The sequence below is a fragment of the Chrysochloris asiatica genome, unplaced genomic scaffold (genome assembly GCF_000296735.1).
Source record: "Chrysochloris asiatica unplaced genomic scaffold, ChrAsi1.0 scaffold00121, whole genome shotgun sequence".
Lineage (NCBI taxonomy): Eukaryota > Metazoa > Chordata > Mammalia > Afrosoricida > Chrysochloridae > Chrysochloris > Chrysochloris asiatica.
The window spans coordinates 10,596,859-10,614,498 of NW_006408639.1; the positions used below are offsets into that span (position 1 = coordinate 10,596,859).

General features: G+C 49.9%; 1 protein-coding gene across 1 annotated transcript in view; it reads right to left on the reverse strand.

Annotated features, from left to right (window-relative positions):
• Nucleotides 1–16,330, reverse strand: part of SLC6A6 (solute carrier family 6 (neurotransmitter transporter), member 6) — a 49,290-nt gene extending 32,960 nt beyond the window's left edge. Inside the window, exons 1-4 of the mRNA XM_006868677.1 lie at nt 16,102–16,330; nt 14,568–14,702; nt 12,680–12,923; nt 1,736–1,868 (exon numbers count right to left, since the gene is read on the reverse strand). Coding sequence (XP_006868739.1) covers nt 1,736–1,868; nt 12,680–12,923; nt 14,568–14,702; nt 16,102–16,330 — 741 coding nt within the window. The remainder of the gene's footprint in view (nt 1–1,735; nt 1,869–12,679; nt 12,924–14,567; nt 14,703–16,101) is intronic.
• Between the last annotated feature and the right edge of the window lie 1,310 nt (nt 16,331–17,640).

Below are 17,640 nucleotides of genomic sequence, written 5' to 3' on the forward strand. Positions count from 1 at the left end.
GTGAGGGTACCAGGGGCAGTCCCATTTCACTCTGCAACCCTAGGGATACGGATCTTGTCAGAGGTTTGGGTCCGCTCAGATCTACCACAGAGTTTACTCGGAGAAGGTTCTTCACTCAGGGGAGTGGGCACGCAGCTTGATTCCTGACTCTACTACAAGCTCTTTCTCCATGCCCATCCTCATGGCTACAATGCCTCCTTTCAGATGCTCTTCTGACCCTTGGAGGCTTTCTGGTCTGAAAGAGATATTCCCTCTATCAAGATGTGAATGCTCCCGAGAAGAGTGGCTCTAAAACCAGGTGACCAACACCTACATCACAGGTTAGACTTTGGATTAGGACTCACACCTGCCTTTGGCATCAGAACCACCACTGTACACAGGTCACATTTTCATGATGGCCAATACATCGCTACACCTAAAACCTTAGCTAAAAAGCGCCAACAGAAAACCAGCTGCTCCAACTTCACCCCATTACTGCTAACTCCTTTCTCTGCACGGGCTCTGGGGTTACACCAAAAAAAAAAGCCCTAAAAACAACAACAACAAAAACCCCAGTTGACATTGGGTTGGCTCCAACTCAGGGGACCTCATATGAGTCAGAGAAGAACTGAGCAGCATACGGTTTTCACTGGCTACAATCTTCTAGAAAGCAGTCTGGGTGGTAGAGCAGTCTGACATAAAGATTCTGTCAAAATGACAGTCAGGAAACCCAATGGAGCAGGTCTCTTCTGTATCGGCCTGACTTAGCGGCCAACTCAGCGGCAGCCAAAAACAATTTTTTGGAAGTAAATTACCAGGTCTTTCTTCCACAATTCCAACAGGTGGATTGGAACTGCCCCAGAGTCACCTTTTAGTTAGTAGTCAAGAATGGTTTGCATCAAGCAAGCACCCTAGCATCTTAGTTACAAGCTAACCTTTTAAGTATCAGCTACCACATTTGTTAATTGCTAACCTCTTAGGCAGTGGTAATGCTATGTAACATATTCACCAGCAGCTGAAGCCTTAAGCGTCAATGTTTGTGTATCAGCTAACGATTTCATTATCAGCTAACAACTGTGTTTTTGTTAGGTGCTTTCGAGTCAGTTCTGACTCATACTGACCCTCTATAGTGTTTCTGAGGAGCAGCTGTGTGTGCTTTGCATCCCAGGGCTGATTCTATGGTGCCACACCAGTTAACAACTGGAGTTAACAGACAAAATGTTAGTTAAAATTGAATGAATCTTGGATTCTCAGCAAATGTTTAAATTGGTGCTTCTCAGACCAGAGTGTGTATTCCAACGATCTGGGCACCTTTTTAAAATGCAGATCCTGATCCTAGGGGTTTGCATTTCTAACAAGCCTCCCAGGGATGCTGAGGCTGCTCGTTAACCAGCACACTTTGAGAAGCAAGAGTTCTTATTGTAGCTCATAACTAACAAACATTTGTTGTTGTTGTTGTTTTTACCAGCTAACCTTCTAGTTACAACTATGTGGATTTCTGCCAATCCCTGAGTAATGTGGCCGCCACCTACATCTATATACAGTCCAGTGTGCTGCAGCTGCTGGCATGGAGAATGGTCGATGTTCGAATTTTGCAAGCTGTTTGTAACCATGAATAACTCTCAATCTCAGGGACAGGCTGGGAGTATATACACCATGAAATGGACAGGGCTCTTATTTTTCAGACTATCAGCACACCATTGGCTAACTCCTCCCTTGACATTGAAGAAAGGGGAGAGGCAGTGGTGTAACTTACTTTCCCCGTGGACTTGACACCCTTCCAGATGCAGAAGAAACAGGCCAGCCAGACTAGGAGAAGGCAGAGTGCGAGGTCCCACTTCAGAGCACCAGGGTGGTCAATTCCAGAGGACAGACTCAGCACATTGCGCCTGCAAGCCAATAGAGAGGGAGAAGTTCACCAGTGCTGGCCAGCCAACCAGTGCATGCAAACCAGGCTGGGGAGATGTGGCCCACAGTCCAACAGGCTGGGTTCAGCTTCAAGATGAGGTGTTGAAATCGTGCAATTTCCTAAGCCTTGATCTCAGGGATATGTCACAAGTTTGTTGGGAAGTCAAGAACGGGATGGATTCAGAATCCTAAATTCACCCAGTTTCAAATGAAGTAGCCCCTAAGCCTGTTTCCGCATCTGTTGTTGTTAAGTGCCGTCGAGTTGGTTCCGACCCATAGAGACCCTGTACAGGGTTTCCAAGGCTGTAAATCTTTACGGGAGCAGAACGCCTCATCTTTCTCCTACAGAACAGCTGGTAGTTTCAAACTGCTGGCCTTAAGGTTCACAGCCCGATTCGTAACCACTACGCTATCAGAGCTCTTACCAGGGTACTATATGACACCAGCAGAACCTGCTTCAATGACTAAAACACAGAACAAACCCATCGCATGATTCTGTCTCATGGTGACTCCACGTGTTTCAGAAAACTCTTCCATAGGGTGTTCTGGGCTGTAGTTTTTGTGAAAGCAGATCACTAGGCATTTCTTCCACAGCACCACTGGGTGGGTTCAAAACACCAACCTTTAGGCTAGTGGTTGAGGGAAAATTATTTGTGTTACCCAGGCATCTTTTCTTCAGTGACTGTTGTGTGTGAGTTCAAGTCTCTGTGCTGCCATTCCACCCAACCTCTCAGAGCCTCAGTTTCCTCATCAATGAAATGGGGATAATTACCCTGCCCCAACATTCTCTGCCCACACTTTAATGCCACTCATCTGTCTCCACTGGTGTCACTCACTAAACCATTAAGAGGTCAAGGTCTTTTGTTCTGGGCATGGCTATGCAACATCCCTTTCTTTGCAGGGGTCTGATGTAAAGACAGAACCCAGTCACAGCACTAAATTCAGAGCCGAGATGCTGCAAGCACCGGACAGCAAGCTTAGAAGCTGCTGCTTGCTGTACCATTAAGACAGCCAGCACACTGTCTGACTCACAGCCGGTGCTTAAGCTGCACTACTTTTCTTTCCCCACTCTTTGCCAGAGTCTTGGCATTCTGGAAGGAATCGGGGAAGTCAGCACAGAAAGCCACCAAGGCTCCTCCTGAACCTTTGTGACTGAACTGAGATCACACACACACAGGCACTCACTCCCCAGGAAGAAGCATCTGAAACAGGGTGCTGGTGGCTGAGGTCGTCACAGGTAACTCAGGTCACCACTGCCCAGAGACACCACCAGTGGCACGATTCCGTAGGAAGGAGCAGTGGGCTTGGAGAAGGAAAGAGGCCAACCATACCTACAAGCACAATCTTTGATGTGGTGAAGAATTGTGAAACTGTTCACTACAGGTTAGTAAGTAAGCATAAGCAAGCCTGTGCTTACCTTATTGGGTATTCTGACAACGGTCAAGACCCTTCTTATTGTTTCACAGAGACCATTCTCTGACATGGTGATCTTTCAATGAATGCAGTATTCCCATGTCAACAGACATTCAAACCAGATGTTCACAGCTGTGTTATCAGCAGCCAGCACACAGTAGGGGCTCAATGAATGATAAAGCACAGACGTAATGAACAGCAGATGTGCATGTCACCCTGGACGATCTCTGAAATGCTTCCATAATGAACCTTAAAACAGTGTGCCTGGTAGTGCAAATAGGCAATGTGCTCGGGTGGGAGGCCGAGTTCACCCAGAGGTGTGTCAGAATAAAGGCCTGGTGATCTCCTTCCCAAAAGCAACTCATTGAAAACCTGATGGAGCAGTTATGTTCCTGCTCTGACACAGCGGCTGTCACCATGAGTCAGAAATGACTTTCAGACAGCTGTTATTAACAAAACCTCAGTAGGGATGATACACGCTCAGAATTATCTCAGGGAAGTAACCAAAGCTGCCAGTTACTGCCAGCTTGCTGAACGTTTTCAGTGTAGCTCAGCTGATTCAAGTAGATAAAGGTTATTTGTCTCGTTTTATAGATGAGAAAACTGAGGCTGAGAAAGTCAGCTTGCCCAAAGCTGCTGCCTGAAACCCAGGTCGGCAGGACTGCAAAGACAGCAGTGCTCTCTCTATGCGACACTGAGACGCTGACTTTGAAAATAAAGCCTTTGAGAATAAGGGCTTCGGTCAGGTCATTTGTAGCCCCAGGGCAGGGGGCATCCCGGTAGAGCCTCCTGGCAGTGCATCCCAAGGGACCTGCCAAGTATGTGGGGCCAGAGGCTGCAGAAGAGGCTTCACAATAGTGAGTCCCCCTTAGCCTGCAGCCCTCCCTCCCTCCTTCAGTGAGCCCCAGGAGGTGGTGGGCAAGGAGCCCGGGGCTTCCCCGGGAATGGGCAGCTCTCCCCATGCCTCTGAACTTCCTCCCCTGAGCTCCAAGCCTCCAGCAAGTCTTCCCCAATGTTTCTTCAAACGGTGACCAGAGAGGGTCCCTATCTGTTTTCCTAACTGCCCTCTCACTCCAAAGGCCACACCCTGCCCACCAGACTCTATGCCCAAGCATGTATATGGCATACAGTAAGTAGGTGCTCAGCTAATGGTAGGAGAGTCTCATGAGTCTGGCAAGCTGGCCAAGAAGCTGAAGTCCCCAGAGCCGTTTCTGACCCCACCCAGCCTCTATGTTCTTCTCCAGAAACGTGCTGTCCTGGGTGATGGGGCAGGACAGGATGGGTGACACCCTGTCTGTTCTGGGCACCTGCTTGTCTACACAAGACTCACATCCTGGACCCACCCTCTGGCGGCAGTCCCTTTGTAGGGGGGTGCTCATGGTGCCATCCAGGAAAGTCTAAGTTCATTTGTTTGGATTCTGAATCTGCTTCTACGACCCTCTCCTACAACTACATTTGCACATGTAGCCAGACATTTATCCCAGTACTGCCAGCAAGGCCAGCAGATTGGAAGCAAGCAAATGCCCCCTTCCCTTCTTCAAGGGCCGGCACACCATGGAATAACAGTGGTGGTGATGTACCGTGGAGTCAGTTCTGACTCATAGCACACCTGCATAGGGGTTTTGAGGCTGTAAATCTTTACAGGAGCAGAAAGCCTCATCTTTCTTCTGTGGAATAGCTGGTAGTTTTAAACTGCTGACCCTGAGATTAGCAGCCCGACTCACAACCACTACACTACCAGAACTCTTTAAGGGATACTACTACATGGTGGTAAAAACAAGCGGGAAGGGCCCCACACAGCGAGAAGGAAGCATGACTGGAAGAGAAGTGAACAAGGTGAGGGGAAGACCAGAGTGCATGGTTCCTCTCTGTGGTGTACTAACTGAAGGAGGGGAAGAGTTACACTGCAAACTGGATATACTGGCTGCGTGTGGGGAGGGACAGGGTGGCAGGGGCATGAGATTCACTTTTCAATAAGTATGTTTCTCTATAAATTTTTTTAGGGTGCGTATAGTACCTTTGTAAAAAATTCAATGTTTTAAAATTTTCATGGACCATGCATAAACCCTGGGAATGGAGCAAAAGTGTCTCCTCAAATTGAGGGTAGTCAGAACAGAGCCCCACATGGGCTTAGGGCCAGAGTGACCCACATCTGCCCAGGAATCAGCTGGAGAGGAACAGGTCACATGGGTCTGTGTTTGAATCCCAGCCAAAACCCTCCACAGGTCCTGACCCTGACTCACCTCAAGGAATACCAGGACTCGTGCTGGGCCCCGTGGGGCGTGCTCAGTAAACTGTGAAGTGCTATGCTCTGTGGGGCATGCTCAGTAAACTGTAACATGCTGTGCCCTGTGGGGCGTGCTCAGTAAACTGTGGAGTGCTGGGCCCCAGGAGGCGTGCTCAGTAAACTATAACATGCTGTGCCCTGTGGGGTGTGCTCAGTAAACTGTGGAGTGCTGGGCCCAAGGTGCTTCCTAACCACAGCCACCCCAGCAGGAGAAGGACTATGTTACCCCAAATATGAGCCTTCCTCCCCTCCACTGCTACCACCCTGGTACAGGCCCCTAGTGCACCCGAGGATCATCTCAGGAGCCTTCCCATTGGCCTTCTTATCTCCACCATTGCCCCCACTCCCAGCCCCCACTTAACACTGTCCCATGGCTACCACCTCCCTGGTCTACAAGGCCCTGTCAATTTGTCCCATTTCTCTTGTCACCTCCCTGATAGGATGGCAACAACTTTAGATCCAGCCACTTCAGTGGAAGGGCAGCCTATCTATGGCATGCCAGTACTTCAGGGGTTAACTGGGACTCTCAGCAAGCAGGATGGAAGTCATCTCACCTCTAACCTTGCAGAACCCAATGGCCACTGCTGCTGTCTCTGAATGGGGCACGTGCAGGCTCCTGCCCCAGGAACTTTGCACTAGCTGTTTCCTCAGCCACACACTGCACAGTTCATTCACTCCTTTCCTTCAGGACTCTGCTCAAATGCTCCACAGAGCATCAAAGTCTCGGCACTCTGCTCCCCTGGTCTGGCTTTAATTTTCTTCAACACATACCTCCACCTTACTTATGGAATAATGTGAGTTGTGTATCTAATTAATGTCTGTCACCTCCATCAGGGTAGAAGGTGCATCTGCCTTATTCACTGCTGGCCTTCACAACAGTGTCTGGTACACAGTAGGTACTCAATAAGTGAGTGACTTCATCATACCCATTTGGGTGAAGAGGAAAGTGAGGCTCAGAATTGAGGAATTCACCTGAATTCACCCAGATAAAAAGCAACCCTGGAGTTTTGGTTCCTTTTTTTTTTTATCCCACCCTGAGTGCTAGTCCTGTATTGTTCTTTCTCAAGGAACCCAACAACCCAGGCACCCTTGCACCACTCATGGGAGGGGGGGGCAAGAGTGAGAGGTGAGCTGCATTCTTGTCCAAGAATAGTAATGATTCATTCCAGGGCGGGATCCGAAAAGGAATCGCCTGGACGTCTGTTTTGAGCTGGCGGCGGCCCTGCTGCCGTCCAGCCTGCACTCAGAGATGTAAATACGTCCTCCAAGTGGGCCAAATCGTTTCCTTTTGAATGCGGTCCAGCCATTTATTGGCGATGGCTCTCCCCTGGAGACCAGCAGAGGCAACAATTATAAAAGAGCCTGCCTGGCGGCGAGTAGAACCTCACAAGGCTTTCACCACCGCCTGCCTGCCCCCCCCCCCCCCCACCCCACCTTCCGACAGCTGTAGGATAAGATTGGTAGGGGAAGATTGGCTGTGCCGGCCTTGTTTGCAAATATGACTCATTTCTTTGATTCTACTAAAGTCTAATGATACGTGCTAAGCTCCCAGGGGCCTTGCAGGAGCTGGGGAGGAAGGTTTCGCTCCAGCATGATGGAGGGCTTGAGGCCCCATCTACCCCCAGGGGCCTGTTAGGAATTGGGTCCTTGAGACAGAGGTGACCCTAGAGCTCTGGCAGGGACAGGGCAAGAGATAGGGGAACAGAGGATGGGGAACAGAGCTATGCTTCCCCATCAAGGAGCAACTTGGTGATTAATTACAAAGCTAGCATGAAATGACAGTCTCTGGGGCCCCAGTTTCTCACCAGGACTCTTCTGCTTTGGCTGACAATGACGGTTCAGAATTGCAGATGGGATGGGGGTGGGGATCCAGGCTGAGTTCACCTGGCAGTGGGCTCACCCAAATGGCACAAGGTTACCTGCACCTGGGGCCTCGGGGAAAAGGAAGACACAGATCACGATGACGGAACTGGGGGTGGGGGAGCAATGCGGGTGGTCAGAGCTGGGAACAACTCCACCATTTCTAGCTGACTGTATAATCTCAGGCAAGTCACTCAACTCTTTGAGCTTAGGTGTCTCTCTAAGCAAGATCAGGAGGTGCTGCCCTAAGAAAAGGCTTGTCTGAGTCCATTAACCCAGGTAAGGCTGTGAGGAACTGGGACCACTCTGTGTTTGGCTCACAGAGAACACTGGGGGCATGCGGCTCCAGTTTGGGAGACAAGGAATGCAGGTGGGTCTCCTACCTCTGGGGATGGTATCCTAAGAAACGGCTTGTCTGGGTCCATTAATCTTCCAGCAAAGTGGTAAGGGGCTGGACCCCTGGTGGCTCCTCTGCCTGACTCCTTTCTATAAAACTGAGAGGGTCCAAGGGGGTTGGCAGCACTGATCACTACGCAGTATAGGGGGGTGGGTGTCTCAGCTCCAGGCCCTGGCTGATTATTGCTGGTGCCAGGAAGGACCTGAGGCGCATCGGGCAACGTTTGCCAAAGGGAGAGCTGGGTGGGAAAAGAAGAACATGAGGCGCTGGCTCTAGCTAGGTGGGTAAGGCAGAGAGGCCTCACTGCTCTGCAACCCAACAAGGGTGCCAGCAGTCACTACAGGGTGGCTGGCCATTCTCAGGAGAGATCATTGAAGGAGAGGTTCACATTGGAGCTAACACAAGCTGTACACAGTCAGTACCAATACACGTCCCGGCTACTCTCTCCCATCAGTGTGAAACCTGAGTCCCATTCCAAACCGGCCCAAACACGTCACTCCTGTTTTCATGTACCTCCATAGTTTCTTTGCCATCCTAGGCCTTCACCTTTCTGCTTGGCTCCACCTCCTGCCCCTTTCCTGTGAGCCAAACCAACTATTGGCTGTTCCCAAATAATCACATGCTTTCAAAATGCCAAGCATCTGCATAGGCTTTTCCTTCGGCCCAGATGTGTTTCTCTCCTTTTCTGCCTACTGAGCTCCACTATACCTCACAGCCCGGTTCATGAGATCCAGGTTAGGGTCAGGTGGGCACAGACATGAAGCTAAGAAGAGTCAGCCTTGGGCTAGCATTTACGTTGTATCAGACACTGCATCAAAACGCCCTTCCTGGCAGGGCCGGGTTACAGCGTGGAGAAAACTGCGAGGGTTCTGAGCTGGTCAACGACCCATCCAGACTCATGTGATTATGGAGACACAAGGATGAAGCAGGAGGAGCAGCAAGGGGCCACTGTGGGCATCCCAGGGTCTCCTGGGGACACTGGCAGCACAAGTAGGGAGAGTGGCTCAGTGGGTTTTCAATACTCTTTGAAAATGAAGACAAGAGTATATGTGCACTGAATGTGGGATCTGAGGTAGAAGTTGAGTTTGGGAAGATTTTTCCAACCTAAGTGTCTCTGTCAGAGTGATACAAATGGTTAACGTATTCAGCTGCTAACCAAAAGGATTGAGCACATCCAGTGGTCCCTTAGAAGAAAGTCCAGGCGACCTACTTGTGAAAACTCAGCCAATGTAAACCCTGTGGGACACACTTCTCTGACACATATGGGCTTGTCCTGAGTCAGCATCAACCACCAAAAAAAGGTGGTGGCAAAGAGGAAATAAAACGACAAGCTCTCGGTGGTCAGCAGCTCCTCCACATTAGCTCTTGTTCCTACTCATTGCTTCATGCCAAGAGAACAGCAGGCCGCTGAAGCCAGGAGGCTTTCCCTGGCTCACCGTCCTGGTATCTGGCTGGGGCTGGAATGTGCTGTTTAACATCCCCTTGCCCCACGTCTGCCCTGAGACTCTGCATACATGGACTGCAGGATGGGCTCTTTCATCTGGGTCTCTTTTCCAGACTTCTTCTCTGTGAGCCCTGGCCCTCACAGGATTCTAGAAAGACGGTTTTAAGTTCTTTGTGGATGGTTAGGTGGACTCCTGCAGCTCTGCTAGAAACCATGAGGGTGTAGGGCACGAAGGCCAAACGGGAGGGCAGCCAGTGCCAGGCAGGCGGCCAGCACACCCTGGACAGAGCAAGTCCATCTGGATCATATAAGGGACTTGGGAAAGTGCCTGTGGAACCAGGAAATGTCCAAAGATAAACAACCGTCTCAGTGTCTTCCATGCCCGAAAAGAAGAAGGGGAGCTTTGATGAGACCATGAAAGACAGGAGCCCCTTGAATTCTCTGGGAAGTCCCAGGGAAGGGGAGAAGTGGAGGTGAGGCCTAGATACCCCAAGACTTTCCATCTCCCCATCTCTCACATGAGCACCTTCTCCAAGACCACTGTGGCCCGAAGGTCATGTACAGGAAGGTGAATAAAGCTACAAAGAAGGGTCCAGAGCACCAAGGGGGAGGGTCCTGGGGGCACTGATGGAAAGGCAGCACCCCTCATCTCATGGTGACACATTTTCTAGTGCCTCGTGGGGGCAGTTCTACCCCCCGTGAGGATATTAAATGATAACGATAGTGGTGCAAACTATTAATACACTTAGTCCCTAACTGAGCTCACCCAGAGGGTCCTCAGAAGAACAAGACTGCTGATCTCCTGTGGAAAAACCTGTGGAGTGCAGTTCTACTCTGGCACACACGGGTCTCCACGAGTTGGAAAAGACTCCAATGGCAACTGGTTTCCAAGTTCTAAGGGCTGACTACCCATGATGCCGTTCACTTGAGGCTGAGAGGGCAGTATCATGCTACCTCCTTTAAAATCAAGGATCCCGAGACCCAGGGAGGTGAAGGCTTGCCCAAGCAGAAAAGACAGGGTGAAAGTTCACGCCTGAGCACTCACTTGCAGAGCAGAAGCTGCCAGAGCCCTGCATGGGTCAGGTCTGTGCCAAGAACACCACAGAAAGGGCAGGCCTGTGGCTTCAGATCCCATTCAAGTGAGAAGAATGAAGCACCAGCCTCGCTTTGTCTGGTCTCCCTAGGCTCCAGGCCTTGTAAAACTCAGCTTGCCAGGGTGTGGGGAGCTGAGGGGGTGAGGAATGTGCTCTTAATGCTTTCTTTGTTTGCAAATGGAAAAACATACACATAAAGAGCCAGTGGTCCAAGTAGCCCCAGGCACCCGTGAAGACCCACATGTCCCTGAGATGGACAAAAGCCACCCAAATACAGCCCCTGTGAGGGCTGCTGGCCCCAAAGCAGGGTTGGGAACAATCAGAAAACTTTCTCCACTCTGGGCCTACTTCTGGGCCAGGTTCTAAGAGGTGGGCTGCTGTTATTAGCCAGCAAGCAATTAGCCCACAATTGGAGACAACCCATGTGCAAGAGGCTGATCAGACCCGTGGGACTCCTAAGGGTAGACCAGCAGGCCACCGGGAGCTCTGCTGAAACTTGTCCAGCATCACGTAAAGTACCACACAAGCTTCCACTGACAGACGGTCCGTAAAGTGCCTTGGCCGAGAATGGAACACAGGTCTCCTGCATAGAAGGTAAGAATTCTACTGCCAAGCCACCACTGGCCCCAATAGGAGGACACATGCTTTGAAAACAGCGAAGCCACACACAAATGAGGCAGATGACAACTCAGGCCCATCCCACTTTCTTTACAGCCTTCTGCGCCCAGGCTCTCAGTCTTCCATCCTGTCCCCACAGGTCTTACGTCAGTCAATCAAGTATAGAGCAGACGACAGCTCTGTGCTGAGCCCCAAAATTCAGGGCTCATGAAAAGCAGGGAATACCGTGATGACCAGCATCCAACCATTGTGTCAGGACTAGCTTTCTAAGAGCTATCCACGATTCAGTTCTCCACACCTCTGCCTTCAGGATACTTCTCCTAGTTGTTGTTTAGTGCCATTGGGTCAGTTCTGACTCACAGTGACCCTGGTTTCCAAGGAGCAGCTGGTGGGTTTGATCTGCTAACCTTGTGGTTCGCAGTCCAGTGCTGATCCTGCAACACCACACCAGGAATCTGATATCCCTGACAGATTATTAACCTTAGAGGCAATTATAAAACATTGCCCTCATTCTCCACATCTCTCACAAAGATGCACTAGCTATTATAGGGTGACTTGTGTTCCCCGTACCTATGGAACCCCACAGCATTGGACCTAATTCCATTTGGGAATAGGGTCTTCTTTGTTATGTTAATGAGCAGTATCAATCACTGTTGACTTAGGTGGAGCAATGGAGACAGATGAATCTACAGGTCCAAGAACCCTAGGGATTGACAATCACTAGAAGCTAAAACACACAAGGAAGAATTTTCCCCTAGAATCATGGCCTGAAGTCAAACTTCTAGAAACTTCAAGAAAACTGCAAGAAAATGAAATTCTGTTCTTTATAGACACTCATGTGGTATCTGTGCTACATCAGCACTAGGTCACCTCTGGAATCTGTTAGTTATGACTTGCTTTGGCCAGTGGATTATTAGCTAAAATGACACAAGTAGAGACTTATGCATTGGTTCCCCATTTTCCGTGAGCAAGCCCAGGCTAGCCTGCTGGGTAAAGGGGCCACATGGACATGGACCAGCCCTGCCACGACCCCACACCTACCCCCATCCTAGTGCCCCATCCAAGAGTCAGCCAATCCCCAGAAGAGCCACCTGGTGGTCTACACTAGCTGCGGACACAGGAAGGGGCCCAACTAAGACCAGGAGACTTGCTCAGTAGTAGAGCTAGTCCAAACTACCAACAAGTTTTTGTTGTTTAATGCCATAAGCTTTGTGAGGATGCTTTACGTAGAGAAAGCTACCAGACACACGTTGCATCACTTGTGGAATGACTGTAACAAGGTTTCCTGTGCTCTCTTTTCTAAAAACACAGTAAGGAAACCATGCCAATCTTAGGCACATACGTTCTATCTAAAGTAATTCCCAGTATGTATTTGGGAAGCAATCCTCAAGGTGACCCCATGGGGTTAGGAGTGACTCATTCCCCAAGTGACAGGTAAGGAAGCCAAGGTTCAGAAAAGGGAAGTGACTTGCCTAAGGTCAAGCGGTCAGTAAATGGCACAACTGGGATTTGATTCCAGGCCTGAAACCAGGCACATGGAGATACCTCCAAACCCGTACTCCGCCCCACAAACGTCAGTGACTCCCACATGCTTGGGGAGAAGAGGAGGAAGTAGGTGGTCCTCCTCTCTGCCTCCACCCCCAGGGCCTCATCCCCCTCCTCCAAGGAGCTGGCCTTACTCCCAGAATTCGATGACAGGAGAGGTGTAGTTGGTAGTGTTGGTGGCACTGAGGGTGATCCACATGCTCTTGTTCTTGCGCATGGTGTCTTCCATGCAGTGCGGTGTGTTCCAACTGTGGTTGCAGTGTGCCCAGGGCAGGTCTGTCTGGAAGGAGTGGAACAGGTAGTACATGGCCCAGGCCAGGATGATGATATAGTATACGTTCAGCAGGGACACGATCACGATGGAGGCGTAGCCAATGCCTGGAGATGGGAGCAAGTGAGACACGCATCAGGAGGCCGTCCAGGTCCAACAGCCACACTCAGCTACATAGCAGACCCAGGGCCTGGGGCCAGCAGAGGCCCTTCAACAGAGGCCAGCAAGTATGTGTAGGACCAGTGAATGAGTGGATGGCTAAGTGGGATGGGTGGATGAATCAAAAACAGGATGCAAGGATAACCAAATAGTTGGTGTTATGGACTGAATGCTTACTTCCAAAATATATGTTATAAATCCTAACCACAACACCTGTGGTGATAATCCGATTTGGGAAGGGATGGTCTTTGTTATGTAGGCAGGATTAGTGTAGGGTATATCTTGAGTCAATCTCTTTTGAGATATAGAAGAAAATAAACAAGTAAGCTAGAAATAGAAATGGGGTAAGATGGATGCCAAGATACAAGGAGATCATCAAGCACCAGGAAGCAGAAGCGGAAGAGACAAGGAGCTTCCTCTGGAGCTGGTGCATTGAATTCAGACTTCTAACCTCCTAAACTGTGAGGAACTACATTTCTTGGGGTGTTTCTGCTGTAGCAGCACCAGATAACTAAGTGAAATGATCAGATAGGTGAGTGGTTCGGAGGTCTGATGGATGAACAGACAGCTAAAAAGGTGGATGTCGGATAGATAAATATTGGATCTGTTGGATGAGTATGTTTCAGTGGTTAGTCAGAAAGTTGGGGGGCGTGAATGGATAATGAGCGAGTGAATGGGTTAATCTGGGTAAGTGGCTGCTTGGATGGATGGTCTAATTATTGAACAGTTTAATACAAAAAAAGTTTCAATGGATAGATTTATATGGATGACTAAATACTCCACCCCATTCCTGCCAGTTATGATCCTAACTGATTACTTTCTGAGTGTCAATGTTATAATGATTCTAATTTGTTGTTAAGTACCTTTGAGTCTGTTGTGACACAAAGCGACCCTGTATAGTGCTTCCAAGGAGTGGCTGGTGGGCTTGCACAACCACCCTTGCAGTTAACAGGATGCTGCTTATCCTAGAGCGCCTCACCAGAATAAAAAATTGTTGTTGTTGTTGTTAATTGCCATTGAGTTGGTTCCAACCCATAGCGACCCCGTGTAGGGTTTCCAAGGAGCAGCTGGTGAGCTTGAACCGCTGACCTTGCAGTTCAAACAGCTTTGCAGTCTGGCACATTAACCCACAGCGCCACACCATGATAGCTGGTAAAATTCAGTTTTTATTACGTGGACAAAGCATTTTTACCTGGCTGTGTCATCTTAGCTTCAGAGCAGTCCTATGAAGTAAGCATAATATTTCCATTTTACAGATGAGGATGTGAAGGTACAAAGAGGTGGGGTGATTTTCCCAAAGGAGGAAATAGGACTTGAAGTCACACGGTAGGACTCCTGACCCTGGGCACTGACCTTGCCGTCAATAGCCTCACAAGACAGAGAAGCTGGTCCTCAGTGAGCAGCTACCATGTGCCTCGTCTCCTTCACCCTACTCTCAGTCAGCAGCAGCAGCAGGTACAATGTTTAATGTATTGGCTGCTACCTAGTGACTACATGAGGACTAATGTGCCCAGTAAGTAGTAGGTGAGCTCAATAAAAAGTTGCATAACCAAGAACACCAGACACCCAAGTGCCCTTGGCCTCATACTTACCAGTGAACAAAGGGCAGATCTTTTCCCAGCAGGTGATACCCCCTTGAGAGGTGTACTGGCCAATGACCACCTCTAGGAAAAACACAGGCAGGCCACCACCAAACAGGAAAATAAAATACGGTATGAGAAACGCGCCTGCGGAGAAGCAGAGTAGGCAGGGTTGGTTAGGCTATAGTTGCCATTGGCCCAATCCTTCTGAGAACCTCAACTAGAAGGCACTCACTCCCAAGCCCAACGAGCCAGTGGGATCAGGGACTGAGCGAGCGGCCTAAGTGAGGACCGTGGACTTGTGAATCCTGTGTGCTGACGACATCCTCTTTGCAGTGTGCCCCTGACACCTCAGACATGCCAGGGCCTCTAAGCTTTTGCTGAAGCTGCTCCTGCCTGCCTTCTTATCTATTGCAGTAAGTACTGCTCAGCCTTTCAGACCAATCTCAAAAGTGACTTTCTTGCTAAAGCCTCTACCCCAGGCCTCTCCTGCAAGCTGAGTCCTATCTGGAAGGATGAAGTGTTAAGAAACTGGAGGTGGGTGTCTCCCACCAGGTGGCAGGAGCCTGGAGAAGAATGAGGGGCAAAAAATCTAAATGGGGGCTCCTGCCTGGTGTCCACTGATGGCTTCAGACTTGGGTCTATGAGTATGTATGTGGTTTGTTCCGAGGAGTGGTTAGGGTACACAGAGTTCCAAAGGTGCCCACAGCAGCCTACAAAAGGTTAAGAACCAGGCTTTAATGCAGACGTCCCCCAGCGTGGTAGCATGAAGCCTTCACTCCCAGGCAGTGATTGAGGGGAGTATTCCTTCTTACTGTAGCAGCATGTGTGTCTGTTTGGAACTGCCTGTCTTTAACAACAGGTGTCACAGAGGCCAAAACACAAAAGAAAAAAACAACCATTCCAAATCAAGCAACCAATCAATTCGAGGCTTTATACTTAAAAAAAAAAACCAAAACCTCTTCGCCACATTTTGTTTTTCTGGCTATCTTTCCATCATGACAAATGAAAGTGGCTTGTCATTTAAGGGGGAAACATCTGATTAAGTTGGAAAAGCAGAAGTAAATGTAAGGAAGGAAACCCAGTAAGGGCCAGTTCGGAAACACATTGTTGTTGTTGTCAAGTGCCATCGAGTCGGTTCTGATCCATAGCGACCCTGTATAGGGTTTCCAAGGAGCAGCTGGTGAGCTTGAGCCCCCAGCCTCACAGTTCAATCGACTTTGCAATCTGGTGCATTAACCTACAGCACCACATGGGAGGCACATATGCAGATATGGGGGAAGTTTATGAAGGGAGCTTGGGAGACATGAGTTTGGCCTATTTCCACCTCTTCACAGATCGCAAACTGGAGCATCAAAGAGGATGAAGGACCAGCTAAAAGTCCCATAGTAATTCCCCAACAGAGCACCACCTGAGTCCACTTATCTTGTAGGTGAAGTGGGAATGGGTCAGGGCAGGGATGGGTAAAGTGGGGCTCCAAGAAGCACCTACACTCTGGTCTTGCCCATATTTCCCTCCGCCCCTGCTGTAGCCAGCCTTGGATTACCTCCACCATTTTTGTAGCAGAGGTACGGGAAACGCCAGACGTTGCCTAAGCCGATGAAGCCTCCAGCCACGGAGAGCACAAAGTCAATCTTGCTGGACCACTTCTCCCTTTGTGGGTGCTTGCCCTCTGCCTCATCCTCAGGCCGAGTGCCTGGGCTCTTCCCTGGTGACGGCTTCAGGATGTCCTTGTGGAAATCTTTCAGACACTGCAACTTCTCCTTGGTAGCCATCTCCTCGCTTTCTACGGAGACAAAAACCGAACACAGCACCGAGGTCAACAGAAGGCATTGTCACCTCTCTTTCTTGCCTGAGCTCCCCGCAACTGCTCACAGCTCTGCCCACAACAACCTGGGATTAGGAACCTCATAATTCAGGCTGAGGACACACAGGACCAGCAGAATCGACAGGTTCCAGTCCCAGGGCATCTGCTGAAGAGAAAACAATAGGCTTCCCACGGGTCACCCTCCAGCCTGTACCCCCTGGCAGATGGTGGTGGTGGTTATGTGCTGTGAAGTCGGTTCCGACTCACAGTGACCCTGGACAGGGTTGCCGAGGCTGTAAATCTTTACGGGAGCAGAAAGCCTCATCGGTCTTCCATGGAACAGCTGGTAGTTTCGAACTGCTGAGGTTAGCAGCCCGACTCATAACCACTACGCTACCAGAGCTCCTCACTGGCAGATAAGGTATCTAAAATCATGTGAGAACAAATGATCAACACTTTAAAACCACGATGCGAATATAAAGGCAGGGAAATTAGATGAAGGAAAACCAAACGAGAATGGAAACACTGATGCCACTTCACAACTTGTGCAGAAATTGCTGAGAGACCCTAAACCCCACCCATTCCCTGCCTGGTGCGGACTGTGGTAACACTGCCCTCCAGCCGCACCTCCAGGGTTTTGTGCCCTCAGTTCCTAGTTGGGTTCAACCAATAGGTAGAGTATGAAAGGAGGGTATTTCATGCATCTCCCCTGTTGTTGTCAGTTGTTGTTAAGTGCGGTTGAGTCGGTTCTGACCCATAGCAACCCTGTATATGGTTTTCAAGAAGCAGCTGATGAGCTTGAACCACCGACTTTTTAACCCAGCACATTAACCCACAGTGCCACTCTAGGGCTCCACCTATCACACGTTTCTGTTGGGAGCTGAGACCCTTCATGAGCACAGCTCCAGACCTCTACAGACTGTTCCACGCTCCCTACCCTGTGTCTTCAGACACTCGCTGCTGGTAGTTCCCATCTCTGGGTGCTGCATCACCCCTTCCCTGCTGGTTTCCCTAAGCCTGCACATTGAAGTCTCTGGTACCATCCAGGCAGGCCCTAAGTGACACCCAGGAGCTGGTCACAGTCACTCCCACCGCATCCCAGCTCATACACCATTCTAAATGGGGATCTGCCATCAGCCAGGGCAGAGTCCTCTCCCTGGCAGCGTGGTGCTGGAACCTGCAATCTGTGCCCAGAGAACTGACCAGGGCTTACTGGGAGCATCAGGAGGTGTAGCCCCGAGGGAGAGGGCAGACGACAAGGCCAGGTCCCTGCCTTCA